General features: G+C 37.4%; 1 protein-coding gene across 1 annotated transcript in view; it reads left to right on the top strand.

Moving 5' to 3' along the window:
* Positions 1–772: 772 nt before the first annotated feature.
* Positions 773–16,971, top strand: part of LOC122157425 (FERM domain-containing protein 3-like) — a gene marked incomplete at both ends in the record, with an annotated part of 43,111 nt that continues 26,912 nt past the window's right edge. Inside the window, 3 exons of the mRNA XM_042813062.1 lie at positions 773–851; positions 13,321–13,418; positions 14,863–14,986. Coding sequence (XP_042668996.1) covers positions 773–851; positions 13,321–13,418; positions 14,863–14,986 — 301 coding nt within the window. The remainder of the gene's footprint in view (positions 852–13,320; positions 13,419–14,862; positions 14,987–16,971) is intronic.

The following is a 16,971-nucleotide window of genomic DNA, read 5'->3' on the forward strand; positions in this document are numbered from 1 at the left end:
TTCCTTCCTTCCTTCCTTCCTTCCTTCCTTCCTTCCTTCCTTCCTTCCTTTCTTTCTCTCTCTCTCTCTCTCTCTCTCCCTTTCTCTCTTTCTTTCTCTTTCTCTTTCTCTCTTTCTCTTTTTTCTCTCCTTCTCTCTCTTACTGTTTCTCCCTCCCTTCCTTTCTCCCTCCCTCCCTTTCTTTCTCTCTGCCTTTCTCTCTAAGCGTATAAAATGTATTTAAGGCCCGTGGCTGATGTGATAGAAGTAGATAATGGGGTCTTATTAAGTACTGAAAACAGAAACAATTCTTTCTCTAACTTCCTTAGCTAAAGTTAATTAATGTTTCCTTCTATTTTTGTTATCTTAGCATTATCATTGCCAGAAAAAACAATTATTCATAACATCTTCATACCTTACTGTAACTAGATAAAAATTCTTCCTGTTCATAAATTGCCAAAAGAAAAAAAAAAAAAAAAGAAAAATAAAAATAAAGAGCAGTTCAAATTTTTTTTTTTTTTTTCTGGTACTGCTTGTCAAGTGCAAAACCATGTATAAATTGATTTGCGTAGATTGCTTGCATTTTGCACATCCTTTTGTCTTTGTCATTTACTTTGTTCTTTTAATGTGCATTTATTTTATTTTATTTTATTTTTTTTAATTCCCTGCCTGATTCTTCAGAGCTAACCTTCATACAGGCTTCTTTGTAGGACTCTTGGAGGCCACTTTTTCAGAGCGGCTAAGGCAATGTTATTTGCTACTGTTCTCATGCTTTTTCTTTATGATTTTTCAGCTCATCCACCATATACCATGTGCTTTAGAGTGAAATTCTACCCTCATGAACCCTTGAAGATTAAAGAAGAGCTCACCAGGTATTATTTTTTCTGTGCATTTAATGTGAATTCTTTTACAAGTTCAAACTAAGACAGCTTGTTGGGTAGACTAGGGTTCTCATTGTGCTGAAATGCACTGCTTGCACTATTGGTAATCTTTTTTTTATTTATTGTATACCTGGGGACTTTTAAAAGTATCTTAAAGGGACTTTTCCTAACATACAGAGAAGTAGTGATGCTGGTAAAAAAACTTTCTGAAAGAGAAGCAGTGATCAGTGGTTGGCAAATATTACGCTAATTTCTGCATGGAAGGATTTTGGACTGGAATAAGTTTCTTTTTGTTTCTTAGGTTTTCTTTTGTATGTGTCTGAAACAAGCTGTGAGTTTAATTCAATAACATTTCTCTTTCAACAGGAACTTTGAAACTTTTTCTGTTTTTGTTTGTTTTTTTCCATTTGAAGTGTCTGTTCATTAGAACCAAAAACCCTATGGTATTTTTAAACTGTGAACCAACATTCTTTAGAAAACTGATGTAGAATTGAAAAATATTTATATTTAGTTTAATAAATATATAAATATTTATATTTAGTTTTAATGTATGGCTATGTTAGAAGTTTTGTTGCGTATATAGAATTTTCCAATGCTTTGGAGATACACCCGTGCAACAATTCAACTGCACTTACTGAATGGGATTTCTGTCCTTTCTTCTAGCCTTAGTAAATATTCCGTGACTCTGCATATTTTTCAAGAAAGTTATTGAGGAAAAGAGGTGGCAGCTTTTTTGACCTCTGCATCAGCTGTGCAGGACTGTATGTCTCCCTTATCATGTTGATAGCAGGTCGCACCGCTAACTAGTGTGTGTTATAGAAGTACAGAGCAATGAAGCACTTGTTGTTTTGGGATTTCCACTGACACTTTCGCCAACGCTTGCAAATTCTTGTGTTCACAAGTCACTTTGTGAATAGCAGTGAACCCATTATCCTTGATCTTGCAGTTAAAGTTTCAGGAACAGCTTGCATTCTCCTGAATGGTAAATTTACAATTTGTATAGAGCAGCTGGAACATCCTGTTCGTATTACAACTATTTATCTCGAATCACATTTAGCTGAGGGAACAGGTTGTAAACCAGGAAGTCAAGGAATTTTCAGTATTTGTTAATGTTTGCCCTTGAATGAATATTTTACTTTTCATGAGACATAGTTTACACTTTCTAGGACTTGGATGCTCACTCAGGAGAAGTTTCATCAAAACACAAAGCACCTTGAATTAGCTCACTGATGTATATTGTGCTGTCAGTATGTTTTAGTCTTTGCTAGAATAGTTTAAAAACCAATTTGAAGTCAATATGTTGTTTGAAAAATGTTTTTTGATCTTTTGTTAGAGTATTACTAATGAGGTACTAGATTGTCTTAAAACAGAGAAATAATCTTTTTTTTGTATATTCTCCTACTGCGCATGATGCATTTGTGTATCTGATCAGCTTTCTAGTTTCCTGCTGTTGCTGTTTAGATAGTTTTGTTTGTTATCTGCCCAGGTCTCTTACACAATAACAAGGTATGAAAGTGCTCATGAAATCGGCAAGTAAAGTGTAAAGTCTTGTAAGTTAGCACTGAGAGTCTGCTTCATTGATTAAAGGAGGAAGTCAAATTCAAGATAATGCTCTAAATTGATTGGAGTTTTTTGTTTTTTTTTCTTCTTCTTAATTACAATGACAAGTGAAATACAAGAAGAAGAATGCCAATTAATATTTGACAGAGGGCAATTATGAAACCTGGATGGCTGATGATCTGTTCAGCATGTTTTTTTGTGGCAGGGGTTGTTTGTAATTTTATGACCTCTGCCCTTATCACGTGTTCTTTGCAGCGTGTGCTTAAGATGATCTCAAAATAAATTAGTAATATTGCCACTCCTTGACTTAAAAGCTGCTGAACTTCATAACTGTATTTATGGTCAGATGAGTCACAGTAAAATCGTGCATTTACATTTCTCTTTCTGTACATGCCTAAATGTACCACAGGGCAGTTCTCTTGCTTCAGAAATCTGATGGGTGCCACAGTCCCCACTTAGGTGAAGAAATTAAAAGACAGTGGGACTTATCCTATCACATTTTCACATTACTGTTTTATCCAGAATATTAATTAACCATTTCTAAATACCCCAAGTGAATTGTTGTCAATATATTCTTTGCAAAAGCCATATATGGGTAAATCTTCAATGAAGTATCTTAGAGACATCAGGGAGATGTACAGCAGGTTAAAAGAGCTGTATTTGATATAAAAATCATATATTTGGCACATGAAACTGTGTGTATGGAATAAAGTGTATAATTTCTGTGAAGACAGTATGAAGTAAAGAGTTTCAGACATTTCTAGTGCAAAGAAAATTGAATATTCTCTTCCTTGGATTACTGCTGCTTCATTTCTCACCTGCCTTGGGTAGGATGGACTGTAATCCTTGAGGTATTCTGTTGTTTTACTGCTCTGTAGGAGATGTTTTTAGAAAATTAACCTAGCTGAAGTCACTTCTCTGTCTATAATATATGGGAAAAAAAGCTGGAAGAATCTGAAAGTACGTGCACCACATATTCGGAGACTGGGAATGCCCCGGGAAAAGCACTGAACCATGCAGTTGCCTGTCATTACATTTAGTTCCACTGTTCAGGACATGTGTGAATACTGTTAGTCACATTATACCATTCTACTTGCTTTCTTTCATCTTCCCTCTTTTTAATTAATGATAACTTCCATGCTTTTGGAATAAAATCAATGTGTGCTGCAGGATGTTTAAGCACTTTGAGATAAAGCCGTGCTAAATAAGAAATTCTGTGAACTTGGAATAAAGTTTCAACGTATTCCTGGACACTGAGGTTCTGTGTGGTCCTTGATCACTGTGTATTCTGCAGTTGGTTAATGCCACAATTGAGTGTGTCTCTGAAATTAATTTCAGTTGCACTGGAGGCTTAGCAGATTGCAATGCAAACAGCAAATGTAGGTTTTTGAATAGTTTGTGTAACCTTTTAAATAGAAATACTTGAGTGATAAGTATTATATATACATATCTATCATCACCATACATAGTGATAAGAGTGGGGGGGGGGTCTCTGCATTATGGACAATCTTTCTGAGTTTGACTTCTGTCTCAGGTAGTATCTAGTGACCTCAGACTTTTCTGAATGATAAATCCGTAGTTTTCTTACAGATGATCTGACAGTATTATGGACAAAATGGACTCAGATCAAAACACCTCAGTTTTTGAAAATAACATTTAACTGACTTCACTTAATATCCCTAACTGAGATTAATAACTACAGTTTTTTTAATTAGGCAATAGCAGTATAATAAGCAGTATAATATAAGTATATAAGCAGTATAATAAGGCTCTCACATCTTGCTTGTTTCCTGCCACACATACCCATAAAACATAGGTTCTATTTCTTTCTCATTAAATCAGCATCTACTCTGCAACCTGTTTTCTGACTTACTCTCCACGGGGCTGGGTGGACTTGATACATAGACTTGTAGTATTGTTAATTTTCTTTACTCTTTATTTTGCATCTTTTTATCTTTTACTGCACTGCATGTCGGTTGTTTTTGCATACAGCATGAGAATCTTCATGGAGAGAGCAAACAGGGTTCACCGTAAGGGTTAAGATTATTCTTCTGGCTTGACATGCAAAAATGTAAAATTGCTGTGAAAGGAAGTTGTAACTATGAAGGCCATTCAATCTGCTGTACAAACAGCATCCCAGTGCTCTTTCTGTAAAGCGCAGATGTTTTTGCTCTGTGCTACTCTTCACTATTCTTTGATCACAAGTCAGAGCCTTGGGAGGGTCCACAGCTGTGTAAGCATGAGATGTTGCATGTGAACAGATTGTGAACACACAAGGGAGTGTGAACAGATGGGTCCCAGGACCCATTGCACATGGGCGCAGATTTTTACTGTTTACTTCTTTTCTTGTTTAGATAATAAATAAATCTGTTTTTTCTTTCTTATATAATAAAGTAGCCCAAGGACTCATGCCTTGTTATCTCTAAATCCTTACATTATACTGTGTATGCATAATTAAAATGAGAAAATATGAAGTCATCTGAGGTCCCAAGGGATTGATCTAAAATGCTGCAGATAATACGGTATCAACAATAATCCATGATTATTGTAGAAAAAACAGGTCATGGGTTAGTAGCTCGTGGAATTAACCAAAGATGGATTATTGCTACTAGCTGTCATCAGGCACTTTTTTCGTAATCCATGCTTCCTAATCCAAGCAGTTCTTCAATCACTAGGCTGTCATAAAACAGTGTTATAGGTACTTGGTAGAAGAGAAGCAGATGAAAAATGCTTTACTGGAAATTATATAAAATAGCAAAGACTGTGGGGATGTAAACATGGCAAATTAAAGAGCCCTGAGTGAGCTGGTCTAACTGAGGAAGAACAGTACTGCTGCATGCATGCAGGGCTTAACTAGCCCTGTTGCAATCAGCTATACTTGATGCTGCTTTTTGCTGGAAAAGCCTGGCACATTTCCCTCCAAAAGTGGCCATTAATGCTTCTGTGGTATTTGAGTATCGAACTACATATTTGCAAGTTTAAAGTCTTGCAATAAACTAATCCTTCAAAAAATGAGCTAATATTGGGTAGACCTGTTTTGCAGAAAACTGTTCCTGATATAATTTAGGAATAACTCTAAACGCTCTAAATGCTCTGATTGCCCTTCTCAGCTATTCTGAGACAGCTGAATACAATACACAATACACATTGTAATGGTAGCTATTCCAAAGCTTCTGCAAATGCACTTGTCTGTTTTGGCTTTGTGGAATCCATGTTAGCAGTTATCCAATGAGTTTATGGCTTTGGTAATATTGGACTCTCAGTGAAATACCATAGTCTTAAAAGTGAATGAGTTGTTAGTAAGAGCTTGCAGCTAGCATTCAGGGTGGAAAAAATAAACAAGAAAATTAATCCATTAGACTTCTGGATTTTTTTGGTGAAGCTTGTGCCCATGGTTCAAGCAGAGCTGGGAGGTTCAGAGTTCCTCTTATGACTCTTAGGGAAATGCAAGAGAACTGAGAAGATGCAGCTCTGCATCAGAAAAGAATCTATTCCTGTGTTGTATTGAGGCTTTTATTAATCTGCTATTCAAAATGAAGGTGTAAACTGTTTCTTCCCATTCCTTTGTTCTTTAATTGTTTCCCACATAACCTGTGTTGTCAAACAGTTGGCTAAACAGTAATGTTTCAAGCTTTTTCCTTTTCCCAAGGAAAGATCATGTGTAGTAATGCAGACCCTGACCAGGTCTAAAGCCAGGACAAGCCCATTTATTGCTAGATCCATGTGGTAGTCATCATCACTTTTTTTCCATATTTATTTATTTATAGAAGGTGATACTATTGGTTGAGACCTTCTCTGAGGCTTTTTTTACCAGGAATGGTGCTGCATTTTTAGCGTTAGAACAACATCCCTCGGAGCATGCAAAAAGGTTAGTGATTCTTCCTAGAGATGCTTGTTAATGGAAAAGACAGTTAAGCACTGTCATGATTTTATGATGTTTGGTTATTGGTATTCCACATCATAAAATCATGTAGTCCACTGGTAGTTAAAGAGTTAATGCTCCAGGTCCAGGTACCTGTCCCAGAAGACAACAACTACTACATCCCCCAGAGGACTGTTCGCTGCTCTGTTACCATTTCTGCTCAGGAGGAACAGGTAAAAGGCCTTGGCATTCCAATCTTATTTAGTAAAATAATTTGTTTCTCTTCAGATCATTGCAGCTGTATTGTTTTGGGCCCATCTCTCTACCCTTTTTCCTTTCCAGGGTGCAGATCCACGGGTCTGTCTGCCCTGCTAGTCACAGAACTGGGCCAAATCAGCCTGTAAACTGTTGACAGTCACTTACAGAAATAAATTAACAAGGTAGCTCCTGCTACTTTTGCTGTTAGATATTTGTGGGTGGATCATACAATTGGCATTTTCTGTGTGAAAGGGGATAGACTGATATTTCTCATGTCCGAACGCAAAGATCATGTTTTTAAGGCATGATGACAATGTTCCTAGTTTCTCATTTCTCTACTAGGATTTGGGTTATGGCTAATTAGGTGAATTGAAAGGGCAGCTGCTGTACATTACTGTGATGTGCTTATTAATACGGACATTTTGTAAGTGTTTTGAATAAAATTGTCACATCTTTCCATAAAAACAAGAATGCAAAGTCATGATCTTTTTCTACCCATAAAAATTCACTTCCATTAGGTATCTTCAGTTGTGCTTTTAGAAATTTTAACAATTACATGCCTGCCTCTTCATTTTGATGATTTTTTTTTTTGGAGTTGTTACTTGCACATTTGCCTTACAATTTATTTTTTGGACTGGATAGCACTGTTTGTCTCGGCAGCTTTTTTTGTCAGTTCACTCGTTGTGTAAGGTACTTTCTTTCATATACCTTAAACAACCCTCTGATTGTACTGATGTCTCTGAGCTCTGTTACTGGAGGATTTGGTAATTAGCAGCTCTTCATTCACTCTTCCCACTGCCTTCATTGTGTCGTAAGACTCAATTTCGTTCCCCCCTCAACTCTCCCTGTAAGGGGAGCTCTATCCTCTCACTTGTTTTAGTTGTTCTCTTTATCAAACTCAGCTGTGTCTTCTGTGAAATGCAGAGAAGAGGTGGTATAGCATTTAAGGTATGATTACACCAAGACTTAAAGAAACTGCACAATGTCCTTCTGTCTCGTTCTCAGTATTTTTCTCAATGTCTCTCAGTTTTTGTTTTTTTGTTTTTTGGCTGCTTCTGCACACTGAATTGATAATTTCAGAGACTATTTGTGCTGAGTCCAGGAGCTATCTGTCAAATATGAAAATGTGTTTAATAAACAGTGAATTGAATGATTGCTTTTCTTTAAGCTATCAAAATACTTCACAAATATTTGTAAGTAGGCAAATAATACATTTCTTTAGAGAATATGTATTTTTTACTATTAGCCCTACTATCTAGGTGGAATTGTAAAGCAAATAACAGATATCTCTTAGTTGTAGTATTAGATACTAGCATGTAGTAATTAGTGCTTAGGTTAGATTCATATACTTTGTCATGAAACTAGACTTCAAGCAGCATAACTGATACCATCAACTGTAGAAGACAGGATGCAAAATTATTGTCCTGGCTGGTGTACATAAAGAACTCATAAAACTCTGCTGTGTGAGGAGGGCACCCAGTCCAGGAATAAACAAAGCCTTTGCACTCTGCTCTCTGCGCCTGAGTATTCAGTGTAGCTTGGGAAAGAGCAGAACAGTCAAAGCCGGACATTACTGAGACTAGATTTTTTGAAACTTTGTGGTGTCTCTCTAGACACCCATGTCTACTGGCAGGGAAGGTTGTGGCAGCTCTGGGTGAAATGCTTGTTACTGTAATAGAATGAGTGAAGCACTTTAAACACATGATAAAAAAACACAAAGTAAACAAACCACAGCTTGTAATTGTGGGAAAGCTTTCTTGCTTCATTGAATGTCTTAAATGGGTGCATAAACAGGTAACAATTAAACAGTTGGAAACATGATACCTGAAAACAAGAATAGGCGTTACTGACTCTGCATCCACAGCTCCAGAAAGAACTTGGCTTAGAGTTGAGTCATATTTATTGCAAACAGATAATAGATGGAAGTGAGGTTATTGGATGATAGACGATTGTGAACATAAATTCTAGAAGCATAAGTTTATTGGCTTGCTGGTAAGCCTTAGTTCTTAGTCAGGACTGTAAATTAGGCTATAAATTGTGCTAAAGCTTGCAAAAACATAGTGGTGGAAAGACAAGAAGCAGCAAAAAACAGATTGAATCTGTAAGTTATTTGAATCTGTTGAGTGTAGGCAATTTTAAATACGTACATAAGCCTTACTGAAGTAAGTAGTTAGCTGTTTGCTGACCTTGGACATATATTACTTTATGAAGATTATAGAAAACGTCTGAGGTTGAGACAAATTCTTGCAAAGCTCACAACTTTGACTTTCAGTCCAAAGTGCATTTATTGCCTTTCAGGAGAACTCCACAATGTCTAGGTTTTGTTCTAAACTGTCCTAGCTGCTATGCCCGAAGAAGATGAACAGTATCCATTGCAGTTTGCTCTGTGGGTGATCTCTGAAAAAAAAGGCATTTATAATCTGCATGGACATTAGTATTTTTCCCTGCCCTTTTTCTGAGCTCAGATGCTTTCCCGGTGTCCCAGCCAACAATTTTTCCAGTCTTTATTGGGAACTGCGATCTGTGCTGCTTTTTCCCTTTGACTGCTACCTTCTGTCTTTTAAATGGCTTTTGTTCTAGGAGTCAAATCATTCTCTGAAAGTGCAGTATAGAACCATTTGATTAAAGTTTCTGAAAAATGTCAGGGCACAACTAGTTTTTTTACCTGGATTTTAGTGGTCAAAAGCATGCAACAGCACAGTAGCATGGAAATTTAGTGGCAGAAAAAAATGTAGTATTCTTGTTTTAAAAATTCTTCATGTAGTGAGAATGTGTGTGAAATGAAGTAGGAAGACAAGTGAACAATTTAACAGATCCTGGTTCCAAAACAATTGAAACATTGCAAAAACAAACCCCCTTTCATTTATGGGAAAATATAAACAGAGCTACTTCTTCAGACAAGCAAGTGCTAGGAATTACACATTTTAAAAACAGATCAATAGGATTTATGGACCACTTCTGTGACAGAAGCTAGCCTACACGACTGTTTGAGTTCAGCTCTATAATCCCAGGACAGGGAAGAATTAGTTCTGAGGCCCATGTTCCTTTCCCTAAAGTTAAGCCTTATGTGTCTCACTTTAGCCTCTGCAAAAGTATGGAGAAGATTAAACTGGAAGCTGTTAAAAAACACCTGAAAGGCAGTGCAGTCTTTTGTCACAGCCAATATGGGTTCACAGGAGGAAAGTCCTGTTTAATGAACTTAGTTTCTTTTTACACAAGATTACTGATATAGTTCACCAAGGCAAACTGGTTGATGTAATCTTTTTGAATTTCAGCAAAGCTTTTGATACTGTCTCTCATGGTCTTCTTGTGGACAAAATGTCCACTGTAGAGCTAGACAAAAACATAACATGGTAGGTAAACAATTGGCTGGTGGGTCAGACTCAGTGTCTGTTTATAATGTTCACAATGTTTATAGTGAATGGGATTCCATCAGGCTGGTGGCCATACACTTGTGGTAATCTACAAGGGCTCCATTTTAGGGACAATTCTCTTCAATATTTTTATAAATGATTAGGGTGCAAGAGTTGAAGTAAGTAAGTAAGTTTGTGTATGACACCGGATTGTGAGGAGCTGCTGTTTATCTTGCTCCACAGCTGCTGTTCTGAATAGTTTTTCTTGTATTCTCACAAGGAGCTGTTTAGTCCCTTGAGGCTAGAGAGGCATTGCAGAGAGTTCTTGACAGATCAGAAGGCTGAGCAATCACCATGGATGGAATTTAAAAAGTGCAGATGCTGAATTCTGCACCAGAGGTGGCATAACCCTGGATGTATTTACAGAGTGAGAGTAAGCACTGCTGTGGAATGAGGATCTGGGTGTTCTGGCAAGTTGCACATGAGGCAGCAGTGTGCCCTGGCAGCCCAAATGGCCAACTACCTGGGGTGCAGCAGGTCCTGCACTGCCATCGGGGATGGGGAGGGGCTGTCTGCTCTGCTCTGTGCTATGCAGCCTCACCTACAGCACTGGGTGCAGCTTTGAGTGCCAAAATAGGAGAAGGGCATAAAACTATGAGAGAGCATCCATAGGAAGGCTACAAAGATGGTGAAGAGTCTGAGGGCAAAGTGTGTGAGGAACAGCTGAGGTCCTTGGGTGTGTTCAGCCCAGAGCAGTGCAGGCTGAAGGGAGGCTTGATGATGGCTGCAGCTCCTCACAGGGCAGCGCTGAGCTCTGCTCTCTGTAACAGCGACAGGGACCAAGGGAACAGCATGGAGCTGTGTCAGCTGTGCCACTCCTCACTTGAGGAGCAAGTTGGGCACTGAAATGGGCTTCTCAGAGCAGTGGTCATGGCACCAAGTCTGTTGGAGTCAAATAAAGTGTTTGGACAGTGTTCTCAGGCACAGGGTTTGAATACTGTGAGGTTCCATATGGAGCTAGAAGTTGTTCCTGATGATTCTGATGATCCCGCCCAATTTGCAATAGTCAGTGATTTTTTTATTCTGTTTTCTTATAAATGCCACATGTATGCACACTCCCACCCAAACACCCATGTTCATCTTCATGGAATTTTAGTGGAATGCATAGAAATGAGTTTTTTGGCCTCTTTCTGTGGGGTTTCTGTTGCTGCTGCTCTCATCTTTCATCCTAAGTGCCAGTGTAATATCACAGTGACTCAAACTCCTTGTATTAAAGAAACTTGTTTTAAATTACACTAAATTAATGTATGTGTATTTTGGAAATAAAACTGCTGTCTATGGGGGAGAGAGGGAATTCCTGTCATCTCAGTTCAGGAATCTAACTTATTTTGTTGCATTGTATTAAATGGAGGAATTGAGAGCGAGTTTTGACTCTTGAATACGTGCTTTGAGTAAATTCCGAAGGATTTTCCATTCTCCCTTAGCTTTGAAGATAATGGTGATGGATGGCTCAAATTTGACTGTATTGGTACATGATCCTGTTACAGAGGAAATAATTTCTTGGAAAGCTTAATTTTTCTTCTTTTAAATTACAAAATACTTATTTTTGATGGTATTTCTTACCATCCATCCTGCAGGAGAGATGTACCTGGTGCAATTCTGAGATTCAGATTCACAGTTCTTATCTCAGCTTTATGTCTGAATGTGTGAATTGGAAGAAACAGGTTAATATGCTTTTCCACAATCCTGCTTGCTTTCTTAACTCTTTGTAGTAATTTTTAAACTCAGAAACCATCAATGTGTAGTGTCTTTGGATACCTGTTGACCTTATGACAGACTAGCAAGACATGCTGTGAAATCCTAGGTGGCTTTTTCAGCATTTCTTAAAAGGGGAAATACAGTTTGGCCTCAAGTTAATGGTAGCTCTTTAGAGAACTGCAACTTGATGACTCACCTTGGCAAAACTTAGAAGAAATTTAGAACAAGAATATAGAGACACTCATTTGCTAAGGTTCTGTTTGGTATCTAAATGAGTGTATGTTTCAGTGTTTTTCAGTAAACTCTCCTTGCGAATCAAAAATTTTTACTGCATCTCACTGATGCCATTGGTTCACCATGTTGCAAGTATATTCTCTTCAGAACTATGTACAATCAAGCTGTGCCAAATTATGGAAGTAAAACAGGTTAGCTACTGAGTGGAGACTACAGGGGAAAAACAGGTGTTGCAGTAAAGAGCCTTGAAGAGCAAGTTTTCAGCAGAAGTTTGTAATGCTTTAGTACAGTGAAAGGATGTGTTCACATTGAAAACAAGTTGCTTTTCTTTGCGATAGTCCTGTTTTTATGTAGCATTTAGTAACAGTCTAAGGAAAGGAGGCAAATTTATCTCGCCTTTCCTGTCTTCACCTAAGCTGCATGGTACAGGAATTCATAGTACACACAGAACCAAGCAACTTGGTTGAAATGTTCTTGAGATCAGTGTTATTTGTAAAGTGCATTTTTAGTGGCTATGCCATAGCTTAAACTTGGACAGGACTCCCTGCATCAGCGGACCTGCTGAGGATAAGCTGAATCCACTGACACTGCTAAAACCATAGAGTTGTTTGACTTTTTCTGGCTAAAACAACACTCACATGTTGTGTTTTCCATGGGGTGAAACTGCTATGTGGTGCAGCTGTAATTAGGGACGTGAGTGGGGAAGTGGCTGTGGGTGCACAGCTAGGCTGCATGCTGGGCCTCTGCCAAGCAGGCCTGGGAGATTGCTCTGGAGGATGGAAAGCAGAAGGGAAAGAGAAGGCCTGCCAGCCACACCTCTCCTATTGCTGTTCTAAATCATCCTGCCCTGTGGCAGGAGAGAGGGGACAACTGGAATGAGCCATTTCCTCTCATCAGTACTGCTCTATGAGGAGCAAGTCCTAAGAGGAAGGGAACTGGCAGTTTCCCTCAGGCAGGTCTCTGCGGCTCCGTGCACTGCCCAGGGAGTGTGGTGCCTCAAAATGTCTGTGAGGATCCCTCACAGGTTTAAGAAAGGCAGAGGAAGTAATTGTTCCCATCGTGGCCAATATGGTGTGTGAAGCTGTATTTAATGAGAGAGGGTTTGCTCAAGAAAATCTGAAATAGTGTAATTTATTTCACATTGCTAATGAGCATTGCAGTACATTTGAGCTGTACATTTCTAATCAAATACTCTTCATGCTTTCTGTTAGTGGGAATTTGTTACTTCGGCTGCCATTATTTCATTTTTCATGAGAAAAAATCTTTTGTTTAAGACCTAGTTTTGCCCGTGGTTTCTCATTACCTTTTCCTGACATTTCAAGTTGCAAGAGAACGATTCAGAATAGCTGCACAGATGGTTTCAGTTTAATCTGCTATAGAAAAATACAACATTATTTGCTTTTTTTTTTTTTTTTTTTTTTTTTAAAAATTTAAGATACATTATAAACCAGCAAATAAAAAGGGATATTTTCCATGGCCGTTTGCTGTGTTGTTTTTCTGATGCTGCCTACCTGGGTGCCTGTATAGTCCAAGGTAAGTACAAGCAGAAGATTTGTGAGAAATAATTCATAACTCTTACAAGTAATCAATATAAAGAGAAATGCAAAATTGTGTGAGATTGGTGATGAGAATAGCAATAACTTTTTTTTTTTTTTTAACCTGTATTTTTTTTTTTTCTCTGCATTTGTGTCGGTTTTAAAATGTTTAAGTAATTCAGCTTGTAGCCAGCTTATGACACACAGGACTTATGACAACAACAACAACAAAGCACCAACAAAACTAACTAACGAACCACACACAAAAACTACAAAAAGCAAAACAAAACAAACAAACAAACTTGAAACCCCACTAGCTGATTGCCTTAGAGTTAGAGTTAGAAAGTATGTCATTGGTATTAGACTGCCATTACAAAGAAAGCAAAATTCTGTTCTTTTGCTATCCTGAATGTAAACATAGTCTATACTAGTGGAACTAAGCAGGAAAAGTTTCTATTCAGTGTATTTTCTTGTGGAAAAGACTGTCATTTCATTTGTGTAATGCTGGGATGAGAAAACATGAGGAAAAAAAAACTTCTTTAAGGGTGCCAGAGCACTGTAGAAGGCTACCTAGTGAAGTCATGGAGTCATCTTCTCTGGAGATAGTCAAAATTCGCCTGTAGAAAACCTGCTTTAGCAGGGGGTTGGACTAGATGATCTCCAGAGGTCCCTTGCAACTGATTTGTGAAATCCTTGACAAAGGAGTAGACACAATTCAAGGAGAAAGACCTCCTTTTTTTTTTTTTTTTTTTTTTAATCTCTTACTTTCTCCTTTTCAGTTACCAAAGACAGAATTGATATATATATATCTTGGAATGCACTAAATAAGGTAGTTAGCTACATGCCTAATTAGGGACTTCATACGTGTGCAAGTGCCCTTCATTCTACCTTAATCTGAATGAATCTTTTCATTCATCATGAAGCTGCTTATCCAAAACAAGATCAAGTCTAGACCGTATTAAAAGAGACTTATCTAGAAAAACAGAAACCAAATGTCTCACTTAAATATCTAAGTGATCATCTTTTAGAAGGAGAATCGGATACTGTCTATTATTTAAAGGGTCACCTTTAAATAATGGTACAGACAAGTGGGGATAAATTGGCGAAGAAAACAGCATGGTCTGGAATACACTGTTTTTGTTCTGCCTAGTAGGAGAATGGTAAGTAGTAAAACAGGGAGGGTTTCCTATATCTTCTTTAACGACCCTATGTTCTGCCAAAGATGGTATTTTAAGATTGCTAATTACTGCTGCAATAAATAAAACATGAAATTTGCTTGAAACTCGGTGATTGTAGTTTCAGCTAGCTACAAGTTCTTCAAAGTAGCATTTCTTCAGAGATGCTTCATTCTTACAGTCCCTGAATTACACTATTTATAGACTTTCTCTTCTAACTTTGCAATTTAATTTTTCTGTTCTATTTTGTGTTTTGAATCTATTTAGCTGAACTTGGTGATTACGATCCTGATGAACACCCAGAGAATTATATGAATGACTTCAAGATTTTTCCCAAACAGTCACATAAGCTTGAGAAGAAAATAGCTGAAATACATAAAACCGAATTCAGGTAATTTAGAGTGCTGCTCTGTAAAGTCAGCTAAGGATTATTTTATCTGTTTCTACATTGCGTGTATTAACCCAGGAGGGTTTCTTTCTTCCTGTTTAATATGCTGAATTTGAAAATTCAGTTTCTGCTTAGTGGGTTTTCTTTTTCTAATAACCTCCATTAATCCTAGCTGTTTCCCACATGTGTGGTGGTAATTTAGACTGCATTTGCTTGAAAGAGGGGTCTGGTTATGGGAGTAGCTCACATCATGTGTGCTGTAGTTGATTAACAGAATGACATTTTTCAGTTTGGGATCAGAAGTACGTGGAAGACTGTCTCGTCTTTGGGTGTGAAATATCTAAATGTAATGCATTACAGAATTCAGGATTGATATTGATTGCAATGGAACTGTAGGTTTTGTTAACAAAGATATGATTTATACAGAAATGTGTTTAAAATAGTTTTGTGCAAAAAAAAAAAAAAAAAAAAAAAAAAAAGGAGGTTAGATTTTAGATTCAGTATACACCAACTTTTTCTGTCCTAAACTCTCAATTGTGTGAGAAGGAGGAAGGAATAAAGATGGGTTGATCTCTCTCTAGGTTTCAAAGTTGAATATATCCCACAAGTATTGTATTGCAGAAGAGTAGTAGCAGTGCTTTGTGCAACTGTCCCCAGGTCAGGATTGTCAGTGAATAGCATGCATGGTGACAGTGTCAGAAATTACTCATCATTTTGCATGGTGGAGAATATTCCTCTGAGAACCATGAGAAGAATAGGAAGTGCAGAAAATTAAATAAAATCAAACAATTAAATTAAGAGGATAATTTTTATTCAAAGATGATGAAGTTCATTGCACTTCCTTGAAACATGCCTATCTTGTTTAACAAAAAGAAGATTGTGAATCATCAAGTCTCCCTCCCCAACAAAAAAAGGGAAAATATCCCCTATTTTCAGAGGAGTTGAAAATGAAAAGCGTTTGTTTTTTTCAGAAGTCTATCATATATATGTTGTTCAATCATAAGGTAAAATTACTGATGAGTGTGCCAGAATTAATGTGCTTCCCCTTTTTTCTTTCTTAAACTTATGTGTTTTGTTTATATTTCTTTTATATTTTATATAACAATATTTTAAACAATATTTTAAATAGTGCAGCTATGGGGATATTTTTAGATTAGTTTAGGCTGAAGTTTACACAGATCCAGAGAAATACTGTTTAAAAACAAAACCAATTTATCTTACTTTAAGCACTAGTCCACATGATAGCTGGAGGTTTCCAAATGCTGAATTCAACTTTTAAAAACCAAGGTATTTCATCATTTCAGCCATGGTGCAATTGGGAATATTTTGATCCATTTGGCAGGAATAGTCTAGTCTTTTATTTAAAGTTAGGAGAGAGAAAAGAAGACTTGTTAGAGGGAGCTGATGGCTTTTGTATTTAGCAGCCTTGGGAAGAGATGTATTTTTTTCAGCTGTGTTTTTCTCTTGTACATAATTCTGCCCATGCATCATAAATTTACCTGCTGGTCACTCTATCATGAATAATCAGGCTCACTTTTAGCTCATTTATAAATCCCCTGTTCTGATTAGAATAGTATTCCTCATCCTGTGACAGTGATCATTACAAGCCTTCACTCAGGTCTGTCTAGGATTCTGCTGTGGTCCATTCCTGCGCTCTGGTCCCCCTGTTGCTGCTTGTGAGAATATCCCTTGAATTTCATTAGTCTTGGCAAGGAACACCATTAATTATAGCCTTTTGGAAATTCAGGCAAATTGTATCAGTTCAGTTTCCTGCTGATTTCTTCAAAGAGGAAGTGTTTGAGGCAGAACTTTGATTTATAGCAGAACTCACCTTACATCTCATTTCTGTCTGTGTTGGTAATTCTCTGTAGTAGGTTTTGCCAATCTGTACACTATTAATGTTAGACTTAGTGGCTTACAGCTCTTTCTAGATGCCAGAAGCAGTTTTCTTCTCACTTCCTCTCCTTCCTGACCATTTTTTTTTCTTA

Source organism: Centrocercus urophasianus, unplaced genomic scaffold (genome assembly GCF_019232065.1).
Source record: "Centrocercus urophasianus isolate 14NV4802_14NV808 unplaced genomic scaffold, USGS_Curo_1.0 seq_1364, whole genome shotgun sequence".
Classification (NCBI taxonomy): domain Eukaryota; kingdom Metazoa; phylum Chordata; class Aves; order Galliformes; family Phasianidae; genus Centrocercus; species Centrocercus urophasianus.